This window comes from Solanum verrucosum, unplaced genomic scaffold (genome assembly GCF_900185275.1).
Source record: "Solanum verrucosum unplaced genomic scaffold, falcon-dt-bn FXZP01000060.1, whole genome shotgun sequence".
NCBI classification, from domain to species: Eukaryota; Viridiplantae; Streptophyta; class Magnoliopsida; order Solanales; family Solanaceae; genus Solanum; species Solanum verrucosum.
The window spans coordinates 11447280-11473667 of record NW_026020129.1 but is presented as its reverse complement, the minus strand read 5'-3'; the positions used below and the strand labels follow the sequence as shown (position 1 = coordinate 11473667).

The following is a 26388-nucleotide window of genomic DNA, read 5'->3' as shown; positions in this document are numbered from 1 at the left end:
GTATAAACAAAAAAAGTATTTTCAGGCACTTCGTTTAGACGAGGTGGCTCGATTAGTTACAAAATTATAGACTGCAGTGAAATGAACTAGCAATTTTTGAAGAACCAAGAAGATAAACAAAGATCTTGATGGAGGGTCAGCAAGGTGATGCGTGTCTTTATATGTCAAGCAAATACTAATGTAATAACATTTCTCAGTAATTCATGTTTCATAGTTAGTTACAGAAGAAACAACAGAAATTGGAAAAGTAAAATCAGAAAGTAACCTTTAACTACCTAGCTAGTCAGTCAGCTTCAACATATAAACAAACTATGCAAGAGAGAAAAAGAAATTTCTTCGCGTGTTCTAAGGGTAAAAAGGAGCAATCTTGAAAAGAGAAAAACTCTTTGAGACACCTTCCTCTCAATATGCTCCTTCGCCATGTTCTATGACACCACAAACAAATCCTGGAAGTTGTTTGCAAAAACGCCTATGCACCCGAACAAGTTTGCTTCACTAGGCATTCAAGACGAAATCAGAAAATGGCACATTTCCTTGTCTGGAAGTGTCAGCTAGCTAGTTGTCCTTCTAAAAAGAATAGAAACTGCAATTTTTGCTATCTTACACATCGGATTGTTTCAGGTAAGCAGCCAGATATCGGCACAGCAGAGTTTGGACAATCATTTATTAGAGTATTCCTTCCACCGGATGTATACTGAAGCTGATTATTCAGACCAACTTCACTAGCACTTGTCAAGTGTAAAAGCTGAACAAGAGATGAAAAAATCTCGTGTCTTGTTACTAGCCGGTTACCCTGCACGGAAAATTGGAATATTAAATTGATGAAAACAGCTCAAAGGAGAAGTGAAGTGACTTATTTATTGATGTCATTTTCCAGTTAAGTATTTACCTCAGCCTCAACAACAAAGTGTGCCCACATCTTTGTCTCACGAGACTCCATCACTCCCTTCAATATGTTCAAGCCAAAGCCTTTGATTATATCTACCATCTCCAGAAAGAAGCCTTGTTCATTGCACAGTATCTGAGCAAAAGAGTACACATAGTATCATATGTTAGATAAAGTTTCTATCAAGACCTGGCTAAATGACTAGATTCATTGGCAACAAAAAAAACCATTACTTACTTCTATAAGCATTTGACCAGGTTTACTAAGGTCCTCAACTATCAGCGGACAAACCATTGTTTGATCACCAATTTCACATGCCCATGTAACTCCATTACCATTAGACTTGGAGTTTAACCGAGTTTTTGACTCCTGCTAGTTGATAAACATGTTATAAATTAGTACTGAGAAGCATGTCTATCTATTTAACTGCTAAAACAAGTCAAATCAATCAAAGTGATTGATTATTACCTTCAAACTTTCGGCCTTTTTGAGTCCTTCAGCATGTTTAGTGACACCTTGCAAGAAAAGCAAGTGCTTTACAGTTCTGTGTAATAAGCGATCAATGCTCATCTGCCATAGAAACAACTTAAATATGAGTTCTTCGTAGCAATACTAAGTGCGGAAGCACCTTCCATGAAATCTAAATGTTATTTCTTTCTGTTAGTATTAAGCAAAAGGCATAATACATTAACATATACTCAAACTTGGTCTCCACTAACTACTAAACACTCTAACTCGTCCCCACTGTATCTGGTGCACACTCGACATTGACGTGGCACATAAATTTTGGAGGTGTCGAGATGATCATTTTGTAAGTTGGAGTTTTAATAACGGATATGAGTTGAGGTATCTAGATGTGCATACTCAAAGTTGGAGTGCTTTAAGTGTGTATTTATGTAATACACCTAAGAAAAGACATAGAGAGTTTGGAGACAATACCTTCTCCCCATTAGGGATGAGCCCTCGCAACTCTGAAAGACGTTCATAGATCAGCTGCCGATCTTTAGGAATAGGCCGAGTCCCTGGTTTAGCCTTCTTCTTGGTAGGCTTTGAGGATTTTTCATTGCCTTTGCAATCATTGATGCTACATCTGTCTCCAATTAATGTACTTGCATCCAACTTTGTGATGACCTCACTCTTGGCTTCGAGGTTGCTTGTCCTATCTAGACCACATTCAGGCTGCACCAACTTTGTATTCTTATCAAAGCTAGAAAAACCAAGGGGCTTTTGAAGATAATTGCATCCTGAAGAACTTTCAATTCTTCTTCTCTTATTTGTTTCTGACAACTGTCCATCGGAAACAGATCCAGCGAATGAATAAGAGCTGCTCGAGGCACCATCCAGAAACTGGTCTAGTCCCAGTTTGGAGAATAACCTGTTAGCTGGCCTGGACCTGAGTTCATTAGCATTACTATAGGTCCATCCAGAGTTGGAAGTGCTAACAACAGGATTCGAAACATCACCCCAGTTACATGGTTTTTTAGAATCATGCTTTACACCAACCAAATTAGTCATTGTCTCAAATGGAGACATGTTTGAACAGTTTGCTTTTTCAACAGTTTCAAAGGCGTTGGTGATAGAACTTTGAATTGAAACAGAAGCATCACTGTCTGAATTGAACCTAAACTGCTCATTTATACCAGCAGAGGCAGAGATGATTCCCGTCGTATCTAATATGTTATCATTGATAGTACTAACTGCTCCATCATTCCCCTGGTTGATGGGACATTGAACAATATATCCATTTAGAGGGCCAGTAGTATCCTCATTTGCAAATACTCCAAATCCACCTAAGGAACCAAATGTTGTGCTCTCATGAAAGCTTTGAGTTGCACCTGTGCCATATTCAAATTGGTTTGTCCCCGTGGGAAGGACATAACCAAAATCTTGTATGCTCATATCTGATGGGAGATCTTCCCAGGTTGACGTCAAAGAGGAATCGTGGAAGCCGGTAAACAACCCAGCAGATGGGAACATTGCTTGCTGTAGTTGAGTATCAAATTGGCTGCTGCAATTATTGAACTGATTCACATCCTGAAACTGGTTTTCACTCAAAAATGTTGTAGCTACATCAGAATTCATTATCTGACTTTCCGCATTGCATGTTACCGATTGAATGAGATCTTCTAGAAAACATGATTCCTTCATCAAACTTTCATTGTTTGCAGTTGGAAAAACAGTGGAATTCACAAAATGCAGATTCTCGCAGATTGATGAAGTCGGTGATCCTCCTATCCCCTGGAAAAGTGTTCTTGCTTGATCCACAAAACATGCGCTCTCTTGAAGCTGCAGAAAACATAAACAAATAAGTAGACATACAAATTGTTTGTGCAAGGACTTGAAGCAATCAGAGTCTGACGATGTGATCTCATGGTTTGATCAGTAAAGGAATGCTCGAGATTCTATGCCAACATCTTGAGCATTCAGTTACTTATATACAGCAGCACACGCATGAACATGATTAGGAACCATTCAACTTAAGAAAATACAAGTTAAAGTTTCAAAAGTTGATTAAACTAGTATAGATCAGTGAGCCTACGGTAGCAGTGATTGCCTACAACAACATATTGTGATTATAGACATTACTGCTAACCTTATTAGTAGAACCAAATTGCAGAACACCCAGTGGTTCGACAGATATTACAGCAATTGTCTGCAAAATAACAAGAAAATCATTTGTTACAGAGTGAAACCAACATTAGCAGGTGGTGGAATTGAAAAATGCAAACTAAGAACTACAAAAAAAGTACCTTGATCCCTGCTGAAAATTGTTCTTCAAACTCATTATCATCCTACAAAAATGAAGTTACAATTGCCAGGTTTAAAATTAGTAAATCCTCTTATTAACTCACAACTTTCCCAAATAGAAAGTCCAAACAAGTCTTCTGTGGAAAGCAAGGAAACAAATTATTACCAGGAGTAAGTTGGAATTATGAGATGATCCAATGGAGATCTGCCTTTCATGATTAGCAGCTGAAAACATCCATTTATGTTTCTTAGTAAATGCTGTTTGGCCAATCATCCTGTAAAAGGCCATATCATCAACATTATGATAATGAAAACTTGTTACAAATTAAAGTATATCACAATTGAACTCCTTCCTCCATTTCAATTTGTTTGTCTTACTTTCCTAAAGAGTACGTTTTAATTTCAAGATTCAAAAGTCATCTTTGCTTTCTTAAACTCCGTCTAAAGTAAATTCAGACAAACAAATTGAAATGGAGGGAGTACTACATATATAACTGGATTTTCTGAAGAAAGATTTCATTTTGCAGCATACCCTCGACCAAGAATATGGACTTGCAGAAGCATTTCATCAATCACAGATCCCATTTGTTCCTCATAGTATGCATCTTGCAATGTCAATAATCTGTCATGCAGAAGATTTGTTAAAACTTTTCCAAATGAAAGTTTTTTCTTTTCTTCTTATAATATATTTATAAGAACACCAAATAGAAATAGTTAGAGTAATAACCATATTCATAAGATGTCAAAATACACCATTTATGTGACAAAAGCAAACTCTTTTTTGGCCTTCAAGATTTTATTTTTATTTGTCAATATAACATATGAAAATGAACTTCAAGGAATAAATTTTATCTTTCCTCTAAATGTATAATCAATAATGCTGTAATTCCATCAAATCTATTGAACATGACAAAAACAATTTGAATTTGAAATAATATTATATTTTCCTTAACATATGAACAAGGACAAGAAAAGGGAATATGGTCAAAAAGGGGATCAGCGAATTAAACAGTAAATCTTTTGATCCAAGATATATATTCATGTCATTTTCTATTTGAAAAAAAAAAACAGTGCCTAGGAATAGAAAACAGTAAACTAAGCTCCGGTTTGGCCATAGATTTTGAAGTAGGAATTGTATTTTGACATGCTTTTTACTTTTAGAAAAATGATTTTTTGTGAGGGAAGTATCAAAAATCCAAAAACTATTCTGAGCCCGATTAACGGACCATGAAAGTATTTAAACATCAAATTTCATGGTGAAAAAGATATTTAAAGATATTTTTTTTGAAATTATTCCCAAAATGTATGGTTAAAGTTAGCTAGGTAGTACCATATTTTATTATTTGAAAAACATATGAATCCAAAACCATAGAGAAGCAGAAGAGTTGCAAGTCATAAACATGGGATGAGAAAAATCAAAATTTTCACTAAAAATAAAATAAAAAAGTACTACTTTGAAAGAAAAGAGTACTTTAAAAGAGTGAGGAAAAAGGACCTTCATCACAAACATTTTTAAAAAACTACATAGGGAACAAAAAAACAAAAGGAAGTAAAGAGAAAAAGTAAAAGAGGAGAAAAATAGTGAGAATGACAGAAAGAGAGAAAAAAAAAAAACTTACAAAGAATTAGTCTGATCAAATCCCCAGAAAACTCCATAAGACCATCCATGGCTTCTACAAAGGCTCTTGAGTGTCTCTTTTGCCATAGAATCACACATTTTACCCTAAAGAATGCAACTTTGCAGCAAAAGCAAATCTTGGGTGTGTTTTTTTCAATGTTTAAACAGCAAAAACTTCATTCACTTGCAAAAAAGCAGCAGTCTTGGAGTCTTGTGCTTCCAAAAACCAACCAAGAATGCAACTTTGCAGCAAAAACAAATCTTGGGTGTTTTTTTTTTCACAGTTTACAACAGCAAAAACTTCATTCAATAACAAAAAAGCAGCAATCTTGGAGTCTTGTGCTTCCAAAAAACAACCAAGAATGCAACTTTGCAGCAAAAGCAAATCTTGGGTGTTTTTTTTTCACTGTTTAAACAGCAAAAACTTCATTCACTAGTAAAAAAGCAGCAATCTTGGAGCCAAAAAAGTAGAACAGTCCCAAAAAAACCAAAAAAAATATAATAAAGTTTTGAGCTTGGAGAAGAATTTTGGTGGGACTAATGAGATAGAAGATAGTTGGGGTCTTGTTATATACTATGTTTAAAGATAATCAAAAATAGAGATTGGAGAGAGAAGAATGTGGGGTGGGGGGCAAAGAGGGGACTAGTCTTGACTCTTGTCTATGCAAAAGAGTAAATATAAAGACCAAATTAGAAACTATTTGGACATATTTTCCTTTTTATTGCTAAGCATTTACTATGTTTTGTCTTTTCTACTATATGAAAGAATTCTTTTCTTTTGTATAGTAAGATCGGAAAAGGATTAAAAATATCTTTAATGTTTCAAATGGAGGATGATATTTGAAGCCAAATGCAAATAGAAGTAGAAAATTAATATATATGATCTGAAGTAAACCTCAGATGTAGAAAAAAATACTTCGTGTACATATATATATTTAGTGTACAGACATCTCATAAACAAAATATTTATCGACCAAAAACAAGAAGGTAAAATCAATATGTATATTTTATTGTTATGATACGATAAGTTGTTTTGAGAAATTTTACAAAAAATAAATCTAAATGGTGAAGAGAGGTCTTTTTCTCTCCTGCATAGAAATTTATCAATAAACTAGTTTGAGAGTTCTTGAGCTAAATATCAGCTAATTAAAATGGTGCGAATGCATAAATGTATTTAATGGTAGATTTTTTAGTAAAGTATAAATCGTAAATTGCATTAATATGATTATCTTCTGCAAACCCAAATAAAATCATCTTGATAATGTAGCATAATTGTCAAACATAATTAAGGGCATTGATTTCTTGAGTTTATAAAAAATAAATGTTGATTTTAATTAGGATTTAAGTTATATTATTGTTTACATATTCTTTTATACTATGAGCAAATTTTAACCTTTAAGTGTCATTTTTTATCGAATTATCAAGAGATGCTTGTCAAAAAATTTACTTATAATTACCTAATAAATAATATGATTGTGTAATTATTAAAACTTAAATGTTATCATATGAATGTATTTGCTTTCATTAGACATAAATTTATCGGAAATTTACAATCCATATTGATCTGTTCTTGCTTTAGAATAAAGAAAAAAAGCATTTGAACAACATGCATAAATATTATCCAAAACTAAGTTAATTTTATAAATAATTACGTGTTAAGTTGAAGAGCTTAAACTAAAACTCCAGTAAATAGTTGATATATTTCATAAAAAGATGTTGATAAAATATATAAAGACACCAAATAACCCATACTCATTCGATGTGGAACTTAACATCTTCGTCATGTCTAGGATTGGACTAGATATTTAAAGCGCGAATAATTTAATATAAGAGATCATATATCGATAAATAATAAATCGAACTGGACCTAACAAAGTATGTAAATGTTAATATATTTTGAATCTAACTTAATCCCTCTAAAATCACATTACCAAACTAAATATTACGATCGATTTTATATAACGATTGATTAAGTATTATGCAATTTCCTTTCTCATTTTATTTAGCAAAGATCAGAAAAGTCATTGACACTGAAAACAAATGAATTATGATGGATTAATGATAACGTATTTTTACTCTTTTACCTCAGTAAAAGTAATACCGCAGTCAAAAACCTAGTGAATTAAACTCAAAAAATTTACTTTTGTCTTTGTCTAGCTAATTTCACTTTTGATTACTCCATCATTCCATTATATATACTCATTTTACTTTTTCTGGATAGGTTGTCAACCCTTTTCTACTCTTTTCCTTTTTTTCTTTGCATAAAAAGTTGTGTGTTGATAAACACGAATTAATTCAAGATTTGAAGTTTATATATTTTGAATTTTAATAAATAAATGAAAATTATAACGATATTCAATATAATATATAAATAAATTAACTTTATATATCCAATATAATTTTCTGAATTCATTGAACCCCTAGCTCCGTACACCCATGGTAAATGGTACATATGTTATTGCCTTCTTGGTGGTAATTAAATAGCATTCCATCTTTAACTTAGTTTTGAGAACAAAATCGCTTTTAATAGAAAATACTTATGTTCAGACTGAAAAGGTTTAATTGGATCCGATCTAAAATAAATATCAGACACTAGACTGAAAAAAAGTAGAACAAGTAAGCTGAACTTTCCATACAAGTGTCCAGTAGTACTATGCCACTTCTTTTCAAGGTTAAGGAAAAATCCATCCATCAAGGGGAAAAGGGAATAGAAAGTTTGTATTATAGGGTATCCAATGTTCACAATATCTAATAAAGGGAACATGTATTATATTTGTCATGATACAAAAGAAGACTCTAGTGCACAACTTATTATAAAAGGGACTATATATATATATATATATATATATTGGTCCCCAATGCAACATCTTAATTGATCTATATAGTTTGAGAATATTGACTTAGCCACTTTGATGCTTACCCAAAATCTACTCTTCACTAAGTATTTAATTAACACTTTAAGCACACCCAAATCTAATTGATCTCCAATTTTTGTTAACCCAAATCAACTTTTTCAATTATCAATTGGCTAATGGTAATCTTTTTGTGATTTATTTTGTCATAGAGGTCAATAGTTATATTCTATTGGTAGTAAAGGTGTACCTTTATCGGGTGATTTTCAAAGAGCGAGTTAGTTACTTTTGCGTTAGTATTTAAATATTATCCATCTGTTTTGATGACATTTGTGTGAAAATGATCCTTTTTCAATTTAACAAAAAATTTAAACTAAAATACCCTTAAGTTGAGCGGTAGAGATGGCAACAAGAGGAATCATAGTTGGTAAATTGTAAAATGCAAGTCTTAATAATCGGTATAACTTCATGCATGCTATATTCGACCTAGTTAATATGATAGAATATTCATTTCAAAGCTACAAACAAAGAAAAAAATATACATTTTAGAACGGTGACAATATGCAAATTATGATAAATCGACAAAGAATCGTATTATATTCAATCTAGCTATATATATATGTCATCTCTAATATTTATCGCATGAACCTTGACATAGACAGAATATTAGCATTACTCAACATATATAACTTTAACATCCTTGTCACTCTACATGGCAATAATAAGTAACCCTAACTAGCAGCCTTACCAAATATTTAGTGGGTAGTTGCCTAAACAAGAGAATCAAAATAAGACCCACAAATTAAAAAGGTTGGGTTCCATTTATTCTTTAGCAAATTTTATTGATCAAATCAGAACCCTTCATCTTTAGGTAACAAAGGCCTTTATATCAAGCATGAATTGTGTTGTATGGTTAAGATTCATTATTCTTAATCAATCAAAGGTCTCGAATTCAAGTTTTGAGAATAAAAAGGATTATGTTAGCGCCACTCGAAAAATGAATTCTGCAATATTATTGAAATTAATCTGGATTAATCAAATTTCAATACGAATATCAAACGCAAAAGAAAAAGGGGGTAACAAGGCTTATGATTCCATGTCTGCTTGAAACACCACACGCTTCATCATCACCGTTGATACCTAAGTCAACGGCATCATAAAAGTTCTCTATGCTCCTTTGTCTTTTCTAATTCCCATCATATATAATTCAATATTAAGGCAAAATAATAAATAAAAAAATATAAAGCTCATTCACTTTTTGGTAAATCATCTTAAATTTTCCTATCTTTTTCGACCTACTTTTACAAAAATATAAGTTTTCACTACTAACAATGCATGCAATTTAACCGGTTACAACAAATTATTATTAATAAATATTAGGTGATCGATCTATATGTTATATATTGTAGGTCAAGTTAACCTCATAATGATCAACACTATTAGGTGATATCAATCTACGTATTATATATTTTAGGTCAAGTTAACATCATAATGATCAACACTGATCGATCTATAAAGACCAAAGGATGATTAATTAGGTAAATATCCTTCGTCGAAAATTATATTATATATAACACAACACTTATATTAAATTTTGCCCATGTCTTAGAGAAAAAAAATTAACTTCTCCACTATAAATAAAATATTTCTACAATGTATGGAAAAGATAAGATTTGAGTGATATGGAATAAGATACATATGTCCAATATTTAGGTTAAATAAAGACATAATTATATTTGAAAATTTTATGAAGATTCATCTTTTTAGTTTTTAGGAAGCATAGGACCCAAAAGAAGTCTTTTCTGTTGTGCTAAATGTTAACCACAATGATCATCTCATATTATTATTTTTCTTTAATTGTACTTTACAGCTTAAATGACACTAATATTTTGGAATATAGTAATATATATTTGATTTTGCATGTTTTAGCATGGATCTTATGAAGTTGATTTAATTTTGACTTTTAATACAAGATGCATTGGGAACCATTTCAGCCATCATTGATCATTCAAAGCAAATATGTGATGACTTATGAGAAATGAATTTGTTATAACAAGTTAGTTACCATTTTCATCGGGTTATTAATCGATTAAAGCTTTATGAGTCACTTTATACCTGATGTAATTACATTAATGTATAAAATTTAAACTTTAAACCTAGTACAAATATTACGAATTCCATCTTTTATATAGATAATAAAGTGAAAAATTAAAGATATATAACTTTAGAATTCAAATTAGGAATTAACCCCATGACGACTTCAAATTAATACGTGTTCATGATTTTAAGGACTAGGAATGAGGTTAATTAAAGATAATTAAATTAAATATTTAAAAAAATAGTGTGTTGACACATCCCTCTCAATGAAATCCTACTAGACTGTGTTATACCTAGGATACAGACCATATTATATAATATATGGTCCATTATATTTTTCTTTCCTTTTATCTTACGGCAATTGGCAATTATCAAAACTCTTATTGTACGAAGTGTCACATCTTATTTTGATTTCAAACTCGATATGATATTTATATTGAAATTTTAGCTAGTTGTATTTGTATAACATCAAGCCTATTAAAAGAGAAAATACTCTTATTAAAGGGATTACCCATCATCTTAGTATTACACTCGTCCAAACACACTTAATTTTAGAATTTTGATAGAATTCGATGCGTTAGTGTTGATACATCACATCCAAAATTATGTCATTATCAAATAATGCAGTTTGGGTTTTAATTTTCCTCTTTGAGGAAGACAGAGCACTATAACAAAATCAGATATTATTCACTTCTTCTATCAATTGATAATAACTGGTTAAAGTTTGTTTATTTTACACACTTTTTCTTTTTATTTTTTGGTAAAAAGTAACACAGATTTATCATTTTCTTCTTTCACTCTTAAATCTGTATGATTTCAATAGGGATATTTGCTACTGAGAGTCATTATTATAAATGTAGTATGAATATATACTATTTTGACACTATTCTTTTACTATTTTTATAAATATAATTTGAATTTTAAAAAAGTGATGAGTTTATATAATAGCCCTAAATGGTGGATCCACACTGCTTTTTTAAAATGTGGGAAACAAAAGCTGACATGAGTTCTTGACTTTGGTTGACATTTGAAAGAAAAATAAAGAGGTGAAAAGGAAAATAAAATAAAATTGGGCCATGGTTTATAAAAGAAAAAAAGGCGAATAATCCTTCTTTAATTTTTTTTGCTTCATGATTACACTTTTTATGTATGAGATTCCCTTAGGTATAGGTATACATGAGTGCATCAAATTTAATTGAGTTTATGTTGTATACCATCAATTCAAATGATGTTTATTTACTTACGTCTTAAAATGTGTTGCATACTTTTTAACTTTATTTTCGATATTTGATTATCAAGAGTCCGGAGCCAAAGGGCAAAAAGAATTGTCAAAAATTTCAAAAGGGCACATCAAAATTTTTTTAAAATTAAAAGGGCAAAATCTCTCCTGACGAAGCGATTTCCCTCTGACACACCTGCAGCAATTTTGTAAAAAAATAATAATAATAAAAAAATAAAAAATAAAAAAAAATAAAAAAAAAATAAATATATATATATATATATATATATATATATATATATATATATATATATATATATTATATTAGGGCAGCAATTTTGTAAAAAAAATTTCATTAAAAATCGCGATTTTGTCATTGTGTTAGAGGGAAATCGCTTTGTCAGGACCGATTTTTCCCTTTTGATTTAAAAAAAATTAGATATACCCTTTTGAAATTTTTAACAATTTTTTTTGCCCTTTTGGCTCTGGACTCTGATTATCAATCCTATATTTTTTCAATAGCATATAAACTTTGAATCATTTTACTATAGTACTCCCTCCGTCCCTTTTTAGTTGTCCACTTTAGAAATGACACACAGATTAAGGCAACAATGATTAGCACAGTGAAGTTACAATTTTACCCTTATGACAACTTTTCACTTCAAAATTACAACCACTTATTTGAATTCAAGTGAAATAAATTGGAGGGAAACAACATACACTTTTACAATTTTCAAGAAGTGTAAATAAGGGTATAATAGGAAAAAATTTGTTGTCCTTTCTTGATTTGTCAAAATGGACAACTAAATAGAGACAACTAAAAAAGGAAATATGGACAAGTAAATAGGGACGGAGGGAGTATATGAGATTTTTTTACACTTCATTGAACATTTCAATTAACACCAAAGTATATCCTACTGTACACCTCAACTATAACCAAATATATCTATTTAACACAAAAAAAAATAGCTGTAACTCCATAAAAGATGATTTTTCTGAGATAGGGGCATTTATTAAGAAAAGTGTTGTAGGTTGTTAATGTGAGGCACTAATGAATGAATGATGAATTGGTCACAAAGTTCAAGGTTGTGTCAGGCCCATGATAATTGATAGGTCCATCAAATAATGGGCCCCCATTATCACAAACAACACAAAACCCTATATTCTCTACAGAGAATGTCTACCATTTTGCTTATTCTTCTTTCATACACTTCTTTTTTCTCGATTCTTTCGTAAATCGTTTCTCTATCGAAAAAAAATTGTGTATGTTCTACCTTTCTTTCATATTTTATTTATGAGATTTCAGTGAATATATACTATTATTTATATTCTAATTATGATCTTATTTCTTTGATTTTTTTAACCACTATCTTTGAATCTTACTTTGCTTCAATCTAGTAATTATAGGTTTAATCAATGATTTTAATCCTACCAGTGGTACCTCGACAAGTCTTCATTTGTTTCTCAATTCAGACCAAACAAGAATATATATTCTCATTGTTCCTATTTACCGTATACGTTTTTATTTTTAATTTATTTCAAAAATAATATTTTTAATAATAAAAAATAATTTAATTTTGAATTACTTATCTACTAAACTAATAATGACACAAAAGTTATTTTATTTTAAAGAAAAAAACTTATTTTTTAAGATTTTATATCTAATTAGAGGGAGTATCACATAAATTGAGACGGATGGAAAATAATATATATGGGACGGTTTTGCTTTTCGAGGCGTCAAATGTCGGTTATAATGTAGGCAAAAAGAGAGGGACTGGGCTCAGTAAAAACTGACAATTGACACTGACTTTGTTTACTTTTTTTTATTGGGCTTGGGGCCCACAAGTAATTAGTTGGGGGTCCACTAATTGAGATGATGATGTTTGTAGTGGGGCTAATTATGGTCTTTGCAGGCTTATGATGGGATCACACACACATCATCACTTACATCCTCTATTTCTTTTTGTCTTGGTTCATCGTGGACTCGATGAATAAAACATCTCGTGTTAGCATAGTACGAAGAAGGGTCATATTTCAATAGATGTTATGTAGATATCTATTATAATACAAGTATTAGTTATTAATTTTAAAGCTTGAATTTGTGATTTAATTTTATGTTGCACCAAGACTGTATTCTTTTTTGTTATTGGATTCCGACCTTTCGGGGGATATAAGGATCGTTATGAATGAAAAGATTCATTAGATAATGAGTTATTGATTCTAAGTCATTTATGTTGATTGAATTCTGATGAAACAGAATCAACAATGTCGAGGCAAGAACACCTTCATTCCTACATAAAATAAGGAATGTACAAATGCACAATGGATCGTGTCCTTCAAGTGGCACATTACGTTCTACCACATCATTTCAAACGAAGTTTTACCATAACATTCCGAACTTGGAAAGTTTTTGACCATTCTGTTGCTGAACATCATCCTATCCGGTGTCCATTTATAAGCAATATTGCAAGTATAACCCAATACATGTTGAATTCCTTTCGAACGAAATAGGAAGCCCATCTTATAAGCACTACTATTGGGCTTGGTATTGGGCTTTGTTTTTTAACCATTATATGAGCCAGCCCATTTGTAAGCACCACAATTTGCTAGCATATGCTATTTGAACAACTATTACGAGTTCATTTGCTCATTAATAAATATGTATTTTACAAGTTTAAATTAATATTTGATACAACGTTCTATAGCTTGATTTCATATGAAATAATTAATCCAATTATATATGAAGCACAATAACTTAAATATTTTTGTTTAATAGTCAATTAGAAACAATAGAATATTCATACTTGACTTTAAATAAGGTCACAAAGTATGTAGTTTCCGACTTGCCAACTAATTAATTGATCTTTTCCTCACATAATAATTAATTGACCCACCACCATTGTTGTACCAAATCAAATTTAAGGGTGGTTTAAAGAACCTTTAGTTTTTAAATTACTAAAATAAAATATAGCTCAAAGTTATTGACTTAGTTAAATAATGTCCTTTTCATTTTGTGAAAATTATTTAAAGTTAAGTCTAGAAGTAGAAAGTGGTCCATTTTCTGGTTTGGCGGTGATATTAAGTAAGTGTATTAACTCAAATAGAAATTAAATAAGTCTATTTGAGTTAAACAAGTTTTTGTTCTTTTGGTTTGTAATATTCTCAAAATCCACATGTTTTTTTAATCTTTTGAGTGGTATTGGCAAAAAAAAAAACGGTTTACATGATTTGAACATAAAACAAATAAAGAACGCGATCGGCTAATAAAATGCCTTTGTTTATAATTAGAAATATGAAATTCATATCTAAGAAAATTCATCTTTTAAAATACTTTATTCTTCAAACTTTAGATCCTATAGAAATATTTTAAATTTAAAACGAATCAGTCGACCTAGGTTAATTATCAACGAATTCCGTGAATTTTGAAAACATTTAAAGGATAAGTAATTAACATTTTTAACTAGAAGTTTAACAAGAGAGTAAACCAGCTAATTTAGATCCAAACTCACCATACTGCAGTTCTAACACTATCCTTCAACCATTTTTTGGGTATACTTTCTTTAATATTTTTCGATAAAGTAATATTTTTTCTTAATTACAAAACAAATTATTTAGGCAAGAGAAAAAATAAATAAATCAAGAGTCAATAGTAAACACTTTTTTCACAGAGTTTAATACTTCATTCTATTATCCTATTTAGCTATTTAAAGATATCAACTTTTTGAGTTTCATATTAACTATCACTCTTTTTATATTAAATTACATCTTATTATGAGTTGGTCTACCTACATTTAATGACGGTTGATAATAAATATTTAACATCAAAATATATTTTTAATATAAAAAAAGTCATCGCTTAGGTAGATAAAAGAATAATATATAATTGATATATGAAACTCATGGTATTAATAATTTAAATATATTTTTCATTATTTAACTCTAAAATCAAATAATACTTCATGTGTCACTAAATAAATATTGATTTAGCAAAACAAACATTCGTAAAAATTCAAGACATCCTACCGACCAAACCCACCGGCTATAGGCTCGTCGTTTCATATTCCTTTGATAAAAAATATACTTTGAACTCTATTTTCCAATTGCCATTATTTTTCATCTTCAAATCAAATTGGGCGACGAAAGCTCCATATTATTATCTTCCTATACATTGGATCTCACTTTCATTGAATTTTGAAGAATTTATTGTATGGCAAGTTATTATGTAACGGCGGTTCCGCCAACGGATCTGAATCGGAATACTGAGTGGTTCACGTATCCCGGTGTATGGACGACCTACATCCTAATTCTATTCTTCTCATGGCTCGTTGTTCTCTCTGTATTTGGTTGCTCTCCTGGCATGGCTTGGACCATCGTCCATCTTTCTCATTTTCTCGTATGATTCTAATTTCCTTTAATTCGGTTGGAATTGAGTAGTTCTTTGCAGTTAAATGATGATGGGTTGCTTTAAAGTAGTCATATTTTGATAAATTTTAATCAAGTTTAGTTTTTTTTGTTTAAATGGTTCTGATTAGAGGAATAACAGTTTAAATGTTTGGCTGATTGATATTCTTATGATTACGTGTCTAGTTTGTTTAGTGTTTTCTGGGTTTTTGGTTCTGTGGAATTTGGAGACTTATAGTGCAATTTGGAATTGATTTGAGCTAGGTTCAGCTTTGGGTCATTGATCATTTGTTTATGTTCAATTTGGAAGTGAGAGATTCTGGTGGAAGTAGCTGGAGAAGTGGTGAATTGAAGTTCTTTTAGTATTAGTCTTGATTCCTAGATATAGTGGAAAATAATACAGCTGAGCTTTACTTTTTGTGATTGATGCGTTGTTGATTGATTGATTTAAGTCTTAGATAGTTGGACATGCCAAGTGTATCGAAAGTTATGGCCTTTTTGGTGTCTAGTATATTTGGTTTTTCCATTTCAATCGACTTCACTAGACATTATTGCTGTAGTCTCATATTGGTTGAGGGTATGGAGTTCATGGACTGTATTCTCTTTTAATGTTGGGGAATTCTCACCACTTGAACTCCCTTTTAGGATTGAGTTAGCCCATTGTTCCTATATTGGTCGACATCTTGCGTTATAGTGTCTTTATATTGGTTTCGAGAACTTTCACCACTTGAACTAGTTTTTGGAGTTGAGTTAGGTTCAAGGCCATTTTCATGACAATTATGATGTGTGCTGGATGTTCCTTGTTATTTCGTTATTTGATCACTATTGTACAGAGAAACGAGTACATATGAAACTTGGGAGATTTTTTTTAGATGTGGATGATTAATAATTCTATTAAGATTGATAATTTGAAAGCTTAATTATCTCTATTACCTTTTTTGCGTCTTTTAACTCATTCTTGCTATGCTTTTCCCGTCTCATGTGTTTATTAGCAATTAACTATTATTGTTTACCTATGTTGTATGCCCTGAAAAATGTCTGTATGCATAATTCTTAGGCATATCGAACAGTCGAAGTCTAGTTGATGAGCTTTACCTTCATCTCTTTGGTACCAATTTTTTTGTTTTGTGTTTTTTTCTTCTGTCCTTTATGTTATAGCATGGGAGGAAACCTTGTTATATAGCTACTCTGGATTTTATCTCTTTGTGAAAGACTCTGCCTTCTCTATTCATATGTATTTCTTATATCACTAATTTCCACTGGAAGAAGGGAGCACAATTGTACATACTCCAAATTTTAGGTGTCTTTACAAACGCCTTTGTATTGTCTATTTTATCTTCAGGTCACATATCAATGTTTTCACTGGAAGAAGGGAACACCATTTGCTGATGACCAAGGTATCTACAATAGGTTGACTTGGTGGGAGCAGATAGATAGTGGGAAGCAGCTTACACGCAATAGGAAGTTTCTAACAGTTGTCCCTGTGGTGCTGTAAGTAGTCAATTTTCAGCAAGTTAATTGCTATTTACATTTTTAATGCTATGAACAAATTTCCTGCTTTCAAGTGTAGTTGATGTGTATATGATCTCACCAACTGGCTTGAAAAAGCTTCTAAATTTCACCGTGATGCACTTTACAACAGAGGTTCTGATCATGGTAGAGTATATATATTAGAGGGCGTAATGCTCTTAAGCTATGATTTTGTAGGCTTGATTAACTAAACTTCCAATGGTTCATTTTATACGACACTATTCTTATTTGGGAAGTTAACAATTACCGGTCCAAGAAGTCAGAAAATAGATGTAGTAGCCAGCTAGACAAAAAATATCATGGAATACTCACAAATCGATGTTATTAGCATTACGTTTATGCATAACTTCCATGGTTAATGATATTAGTCCAAGTGTTAATTACACAAGCTTGCTTTCTGTATCTTCTTGATGTCATTTAATGAAACTCCCTTACTAAATCAAAAAAAGAAGAACCTAGTTTGTGGAAATTGTCATTGCACTAGCATAACTAAGCTTTGACTTTTAGGAGGTCTAGAAACCAAGGGGTTGGGTTTTTATTAAGAATAAAAAATATATATGATATAATTCTTACATAACAGGCTGTAATGGAAGCTTATTCTTAATAGCTTCTTCAACAAAGCATCACCACAACCTGAGCAAATTGATCAAATCTGTTACTACTAAAAAAACTGATGATGGAGGAATCAGTGTTGAAGATGTTACCTCATATAAATGGATAGGGTGTTGGACAAAGAGAGGGTAGCTCTAGAGGAAAGCACCTCTACCTCAACCTTAGGTTGTAGGTTCATGTCACCACTCAACATGTTAACATATCAAAAGAAAAAAGAAAAGAGTTGATAATGTGTCTGATTAAGTGTCATATTTGGCTATGTCAAAAAAAAAGTGTCATATTTGGTTTTTCTTTCGACTCTTTTAGGGTAAAAAGAATGGTTTCACAGTCTCCTAGTGAATGGCATGACAAAGGAGGAATTAACACATAGAATATGATGACTGAAATGGAGGTGAAGGCCAAATCGTATAAAATGGTTGTGGCACCAACAATATTACATGAGGGTGAATGTTAGCCAAGATGGATGTTTCAAGTCGTTGAAATATCTGTTTGAATTAATGTGAGTTCAGGTAAAATTAAAAATAGAATCATACGTTTTGTATGAGTGATGCCAATTAGTTGGAATTGAGGTTAATTGTTGTCAAAGAGTCAATGTCCATGTAGGGGAAGTGTAAAATTTAGAAATCTCTAGTTCTGGAGAACCCTTAATTTACATCATTAGAGACGAATGGATATTAAGTGTTTCATTAGCCAACTCTGGCTAGTTTTAGATTGATGCATAGTTGATTTATATACCCTAATCATATTATAGTTTAGTAGAAAGTTGGTTCCGTTTAACTTCAAGACCTACACATGACATGGTAAACCCAAACTCTGATACTTTCAGAGAAAGTGTTAGGCTGTTAGCATATTATGATTGCAGCAGGACTGCAGAAGGTATCTAGATATGCCATGGTTGAATGATTGTGCCAGGTTTCACAAGTAATTATTGAGGATGCACAGCTATTAAGCCACTAATGAACTTATCTCTAAGGTGAATATACAACTGGTTTGAGTTCCTAACTAATGCTTATAACATCTGATTTGTTGAGAACCCAAATGCTCCACGAGAAAAAAGACAGTTTCCCTCTGAAAGCAATAAGCCAAATTTTCATTTGATGAAAGTTAATGTTCGATGGACTTATGACACACAAGAAAAAAAGAAATGACTGAACCTTTGATGACACAAAAATTATGATTTGTTTTATTACTGTTGGTAGTAGCTATCACAAAGGTTTTAGAAGTTAGTTAATTATACCATTGACCCTGGAAAAATTAGCTAAATTTGTGGAATTGAAGGAGGAAACTCATAGTTATGTTTGTCTAAATTCCTAATCTTTGCTCTGTGAGAAAGTTGTCTCTGGGGTAACAGGATCGAGTTGGTCTGGAATGTGGTTCTCCTCATAAGGCTTGAGTTTTTGAATGTCTAAAAAGAAAAAAGAGGGCCACATAATAAATCTTTTGAAAGCATTACACATTAATTTCCACCTACTAAAAGCGCACATTTTGCAGAGATGACTAGTTCTTTTTCAATATTCAAGGGGAAAAAATACAGATTTTTCTTGTAGTATTTTGTCAGTGGAGCAAGTTTCATAAGGTAGTTGAGTTGTATACAAGATAGTTCTCATAGAGAGTTCAATTCTTGAAATAAAAATGGTAAAGAAAATGATGAAAGAGCATTCGACGAAATGCCCACCTTTTTGCTCGTATAAGTAGTAAAATGATGAATCAGCACTTAAGCATCTTGATATTATTGTCAGTCTTTTATTTATGCTATGGGATTATGCACACAGCCTTGTTTGCATTGCTGCATAGTTTTTTTTTAATAAAAATTTCTACATTTTGAAAATTTGTCTTGGATAATGAAGTGCAATATGAACTGTCAAATTCATTATTCATGCATATAAATGTTCTGAGACTAATATGTTGTAGACAAAGCATGTTATATTTGCGTTTTGATTTCTTCAACATGTCGGTTAAGTGGCTGCTCTATGTATCTTTCTTTAACATAATTTCTGGCTGTGCTTTGGGAGATGGGGTTTCTTACCGAGTCATTTAAGAAATTTTCTTTAGGGGTTCATCAGAATAAGCTTCACAGGATTTGATGGGAAGGGAGTAGGAGGGAGGAAGTTTGTACACATTTGGCTTGGTTTGAGCTAGTGGGTTCTTTCTTTGGGGTGGAGGGGTTGGGGTGTTGTGGTTGGCATGTTTATTGCTTCCCTATCTGAAATATGTATATCGAAAATAATTTTGCTGCATTTGCTTATTCATTTCATCCTTTTTTTTAATCAGTGATGAAACTTTCTCTTCTCCCCTCGTTTTACTTTCCTAGATATTTTGAAGTATTTTCTAGGCTCTTAATGAGGTGAATGTAAGGCATACGGTTTGGTAGCTAATCAAACAATACTGGGTCTTATTAATGATACACTAGCTTATGCACTGTCACTTAAAAAAGAAATTATTGAAGGCTAGCTAAGGCTGAAGCTCAGCAATGGTGTTCTCATTTATTGTACCAAGAACCAACTACTACTGCAACTTTTGTATTAATGATGTTGTAGGACGTTGATTTGTTTGCCATTCACCTTGCCTGTGGCACCATCTACCCGACGATCCTCTTTTTTCTTCCCCTCTATAGAAAACGATTCTTTATTTTACTATACCTCTTTATTATCCCCTTTTCAGTGGTGTTCTCATACTTGTTTCTTTTCGCAGCTACTTGATAGCCTCCCATACAACTGATTATCAACACCCCATGCTGTTCTTCAACACAATCGCAGTTTTTGTACTGGTCGTTGCCAAATTTCCCAATATGCACAAGGTTCGTATTTTCGGGATAAATGCAGATCAATGAGCTTGGGTTCAACTGAATACATACCACAGAAAGAAGGGAAAAAAAGTACTAATTGATTTGCTTTTAAGCATCATGTGTAAAACTGGGATGTCCCTGTACAGATGCAAGAACTGGAAAGGGTATATCATTATTTTGTAAAAGAAATCAACATGTTCTCTCTTTGTGGATATTTTTTTCTTGTAAAAACTGTTTGTATGAGAATGCTGGAATATCGATTGAGTTATGATATTTTTCGTGTTGCAACTCAATATTCTTGAATCGTATCGATCATGAGCTTTGATAATATTTGAAGAAATGACCTTAAATCGAAGTGTACTGATCTCTAATCGAACTATTGGTTTCGGGTGAAGATTATAAGCTTCAATAGGCATAAATCTGTCACCCTCGACTTATGTATTATAATTCTCAAAATGTCATTTTCAAAATTTTACTTCTAACTTTCTCTCTATTCTATTTTCGTCATTCGTCTTTTCCAGAATCCAAAAAAGGACTAACAGAAAATGTTTTAATTCATGAAAAAAAGTGAAAAGTTTAGATGAAAAAGGCAGCATTTCTGTTAACATAACATAAATTTCATGAGATAAAAAAGATTCATAAATGTTGCAAAAACTTTTTGTTGTTTTTATTATCCAACTTCCACAAGGGGAAATAAAGGGAAACCTCCTAAAATAGCCAGAAAGAAAACGACCCACACATTAAAGGAAAAAATTAGCCATTTAAGGCTTTTATTCTCCACTAGTAAAAATAATTAACAAATCTTCAGAAAAGCATACTGTAAAATAATTTAAATATATAAAAATTTGCAGACTTTTTTTTTCATTCATTGTATTGTTTTTGTCTTTTAACCATTTAATATTTGATTCAATACTAAGCGGCAAGCGCGAGTCATCACCTCACATTATTGACTATGTGAGTCGATTGAAGCTTATCATTTAGAGTAAGGAGAAATTAAAATTGTTTGAATCACGGTAACATAGATGTTTTTATTGTTCGTAGACATCCGATGAAGTCAATTGATGTCGAATGAATCTTGAGTCTAAGTCTAACTCAACCTCAGAAGATAACTTATAAAGAAAAGATTGCCTAAACTCATATGAAGAGAAGTCGAAGGGCCCATATCTCTTAGCCGATGTGGGAGACTCAACAATTGGAGCTAGTCGTAACAAAATTTCTGTAAATGAACCTGAGAGAGAATTATTATTAAAACTTGTAATGATCCGTGAAAATTTATATGATCATCTGAAAACTCTTCTTATCCTTAAAAATGATCACGAGAAATTCGTATAGTTGATTTGAAGTTGTTTCAGATTGAACTATAGTTATTATAACATGATTAATCATCATCAAAAGATTGGAAATAGAGTGATTTTTTTGCAAAAGATTTATATATTCATAAAAAAAATATATTAATTGAAAAATGTAGTGAAGTGGGAGTGATTATTCCTTTGCACGATTATCGAGGGGAATGTTTGTGGATCCCACATTATGACCAAAGAAAATTAAAGATTGTCAGATCTTTTTCCTATGTTTTTTATAATAATAATAAAAGAACATGCGCATTGGCTACAATTATCATTTGGCCAGCTTTTTCTTCATTATATAGAGTGATCAACAAGGGAGAGGGCAAAAAGGGAGGGGGGGGGGGGGGGTACTAAGTACATATTTTGTAAAAGAATTTTTTTATAAATATACGTGATTTAAATCAAAATTACTGAATTTTTCTAAAAAAGTAAAGGAGTATGTGTTTTAACATTTTTCTACATTGTAGAGCAAAAAATGTTTTTTCCTAGTTCAAAAAATAGAGAAAAAGTTTTGCCTCCAAAGCCAATGGTAATAATACATTATAAATAGGGATTGTTGAGGGTGAACCAGAAAAAAGATTAGGTTAGGTCGAATCTAAGTGATGTATGTATGTATGTTAGAAATTTAAATCGCATCATATAAAATATAATATTTAAATAAATATGATAGAAAAATCATTTCACTTCTCATTAAATCTAAATCTTGATTAAGATTAAAGAATCCTATTTTGATAATATGTTATGTGTCGAAAATCTATCAACAACAATCTCTCTATTCTATTTTTTAGAGTGAAATGTATTATTGTTATTTAATCAAAAGCATATACATTATTATAATAATTGTCCAAAATCCTTGTCCCTAGGAGATGCTCAAGGCTTTTAAGTCATTTACAGTCATTTGAAGTGAATCAAAACCTGACAACCTTAAAAGCCATCTTGAGAAATGTGTAAAAATAAAAATAGAGATAAAACTGTACAATATAAATTTTAAAAAATAAAATTATTAGCAATTTGTTATATTCATAAATTAAGCTGCAAAAATGTACTTGCATAAATAGCTCAAATTAATTAATTAAGTAGCAAGTCTCTCAAAGCTCAATATTACAAACTTAAAAATCATACAATATAATACATTTATTTTTTTCTAATAATATGACATAGAAAAATTAACACTAGTAGAATATTGTGCCCTCCAAAAAATTTGGGCTAGATTTCTTCTTCCACAATATTTTCTTCACAATATCCCATAAGCTTCACATAATTACTTCCCACCAACTAACATAATTCAAAGTAAATTAATGACAAATTACAACACTAAAAAATGAAAAAAAAAAAAGATTTAGGAGAAATGAGAATTACTTTTATCCTATTGAAGTTAGTTTTTGAAGAAATTAAAATCCAAACAAACCCCCCCACCAATAAAGTACACTACAAGAAAATCACAAAAACAAACAAACATAATCAAGATTAATTATAGTCTAGTGATATCAGTGACAGTCTATGTCACGTAATAAGCATATTCGATTCTCACTATACCCTTCTCACTTTCCTAATCCCCCAGTATGATCGTAATTATTATTATTATTTTTTTAAAAAAAAAAACCTTAACTAATAAACTATATAATATAAGGTTTTTTTTTTGTTTGTTACCAAGATCCTCCTCCTCCTCCTAGCATCCCATTCCAATATCCATTAGTAGATTGATCTCCAAGACTAGGCTCATTAGCACCATCACTTGTGTTATTCGAAACTTGCTTTAAACCTACAAAAGGAAACAAAAACCTTCCATTTGCATTTGTCTCTTGAAGATTATTGTTATTTCCATAGCTACTATGATGAACATTATTTCCAAGTCCATGATCCAATGAGAAATTTAGAGATGGCATTAATGAAAATCCAGATGAGTTGTATACTGAATTTGGCATTGTCATATTGAACGAATTATTATTCAACCCTCTCGAAGTGATCCCATTAATCAACTCCATGGCGGAAAGTTGAGATGGAGAAGAAGCTGAAGAAGAAGAAGATGGAGGAGGAGGAGGCAATGTTGAAATATTCTGACTATTGTTGTCCTTGTTACTCCCATCATAATTTGGTACCTGTTCAACATATAACATAACATAACATGAAAAATCTGTAACGTTACTTGTACACTAACATATATAAACGTACCATAGAGACTCTACGATGAACGTAACTTGAATAGTCGAGTAGTAACTTTTTTTTTTTTAAAAAAAAAGTTGTAACTTTACTAAAACTCGGTGTTGTGTTAACTTGTATATACTAACACATATAAACATACCATAATTAAAGACTCTACGATGTACAAAATTAATAGAGAAGTATACTCCTATTAATTTTGACCAAATAATTTTGAAAAAAAAATCTCAAATACCTGAATTAGCTCAGTAATAGTCTTGAAATCAGATGAAAATCCCAAATTGAGATCTTGGCTTCCTTCATGGATAATCTTACTAGGGCTTTGATCATGATGATGTTGAGGTATAGAAGTATCAGGTCGATTTCCAAAATGCCTTTCTGGATATTCCTCGATATTATTGTCTCGATGTGGTGGAGGAGCAACCAAATTATCAGGAAGTTTTTTATTATTTACTATAACATGATTATTATTTGAATTATAAGGAGAAGAAGATTTCTTATTTTTTCTTGAACCACCACCAACAGGAATGTTCCTAAGAGATCCACCTTCAGTCCAATATCTTCTACAAGTCTTGCAAAAATACCTTGGTTGAGAAAGACTATAGTTGTTATAATAACAAAACTTTGTGTTTGTTGAATTGCATCTTGGACAATTCACAACTTGGTCTTTTTGTGGTCTAACTAATTTCCTTTCAACACAATTAGGTTTTGATGAACCATTTGTGTTTCCTATTATATCTTCCATTGGCTTCACCACTATCTCCTATAACAACAAAAGGCAAGTTACACATCTGACTAATCGATCAACTAAAAATAATTACATTCACTAGTTTATAAACATATAGAAACATACACTATTTTTTTAATCTATATTATGTAAAATCATACATTAATACACAATAAATATATATTTCCTGGCTAATATTTTGATGAACGGCTATTTATGCCAATTTTCCAACAAAAGAGAAAAGAAAATTAAAGCAATAGACAACATTAAATTTTGATCGATCTATAATTTCAAAAGTGTTACGCTTTAGTTTAAATCTTAGATCTGCCTCTAAATTTTACTATCTATATATCAAGAACAACTACTACAATAGCTAGTAATAAACACCATAAAGATTTTTGGATGAGTGCTTTGTACTTTATACTTGTAACTATAATAACAAAAGAAATTGATCTTTTTCACTTTCTCAAAAAAAAAAATTATAATCACATACATTGAACAAAAAACAAAAAAAAAGTGTAGAAACATAAGAGTGCTACATATTATATGATGAAAATCAAATAACTAATGGAAATTAAAGAAAAAGTAGGGAAATCATCATCTTTCTCAAAAGTAATGCAAATTTCTAGCTACAAGATTTAAAACTATAATCCAAGAAATTATAACTAAAAAAAGAATTATGTGTTGTAATACCTGAGGCCATTGAGCAGTATCCATGGATGATGATGAAGAAGTAGAAATTAAAGAAGAAGCAAAAGGAAAAAATTGTGTTTTTTTTTTTTTGGAGTGAAAAGGGAAAATGAGCAGCTTTATGAGCAAGTGGTTTTAAAAGAAGAAAAAAAGGAATGTTTGAGAGGGTTTGTGGATGCAGTATTGTGTTGCTTTATGTTTGTGTGGGAAAAGAGAGAGAATAAATGTTATTATTTTTATTGACGTAGATCGTAATGAGATGATTGAGATTTCTTCACTTTTAATCAGATGAGATGTATCATGTAGTTTTTGGCTTTTGACATTTTATCTTATGTTGTTTAGTATGTTTAGGTGGTCGCACTTTATTGTTGATGTTATGAATATTTTATATATATATATATATATATATATATATATATATATGTTTCACACTATTTTTTTTTTTAGTTGTCATGTTTTTTCTCTACTTTTATTTTCATTTCATTACTACTTTAATATACTTTTCAAAAACAGTTTATCTATCTCTAAGAGATAGAAATAAGGTGTTGCGTATATTTTATCCTTTTCCGACTCTATTTATGGGATTTCATTGGATATGTATTATTGAATTGAAAGCATTGCATTAAAAAATGAGTCTTGCTGCACAAAACTGAATTTGTCACATTCTTATGAAAATATCGGAGATCGGATGAGAAATATAAAACTATTTTTTTCTTT

At 31.1% G+C, this 26388-nt stretch overlaps 3 protein-coding genes across 5 annotated transcripts; 1 reads left to right on the top strand and 2 right to left on the bottom strand.

Annotated features, from left to right (window-relative positions):
• Positions 1–164: 164 nt before the first annotated feature.
• LOC125826899 (transcription factor bHLH157) lies at positions 165–5889 on the bottom strand. 3 transcript variants are annotated; one of them, XM_049506242.1, is made up of 10 exons: positions 5254–5889; positions 4167–4256; positions 3801–3909; positions 3637–3678; positions 3480–3539; positions 1826–3172; positions 1355–1456; positions 1124–1258; positions 890–1021; positions 165–793 (listed from the first exon to the last, which is right to left on the bottom strand). In XM_049506242.1, the coding sequence occupies exons 1-10, from the start codon at positions 5349–5351 to the stop codon at positions 596–598; spliced, it is 2313 nt and encodes a 770-aa protein (XP_049362199.1). In that variant the 5' UTR covers positions 5352–5889; the 3' UTR covers positions 165–595. The 3 variants fall into 3 exon arrangements, with proteins under 3 accessions (XP_049362199.1, XP_049362200.1, XP_049362201.1); XM_049506243.1 differs by having other exon boundaries at positions 1124–1255; XM_049506244.1 differs by lacking the exon at positions 5254–5889 and adding an exon at positions 4362–4480.
• A 9548-nt stretch (positions 5890–15437) lies between these two features.
• Positions 15438–21032, top strand: LOC125826962 (uncharacterized). The gene is made up of 3 exons (XM_049506315.1): positions 15438–15813; positions 17164–17312; positions 20655–21032. The coding sequence occupies exons 1-3, from the start codon at positions 15628–15630 to the stop codon at positions 20791–20793; spliced, it is 474 nt and encodes a 157-aa protein (XP_049362272.1). The 5' UTR covers positions 15438–15627; the 3' UTR covers positions 20794–21032.
• Positions 21033–23734: 2702 nt separating this feature from the next.
• Positions 23735–25894, bottom strand: LOC125826566 (dof zinc finger protein DOF4.6). The gene is made up of 3 exons (XM_049505916.1): positions 25675–25894; positions 24490–25017; positions 23735–24193 (listed from the first exon to the last, which is right to left on the bottom strand). The coding sequence occupies exons 1-3, from the start codon at positions 25696–25698 to the stop codon at positions 23741–23743; spliced, it is 1005 nt and encodes a 334-aa protein (XP_049361873.1). The 5' UTR covers positions 25699–25894; the 3' UTR covers positions 23735–23740.
• Positions 25895–26388: the final 494 nt, after the last annotated feature.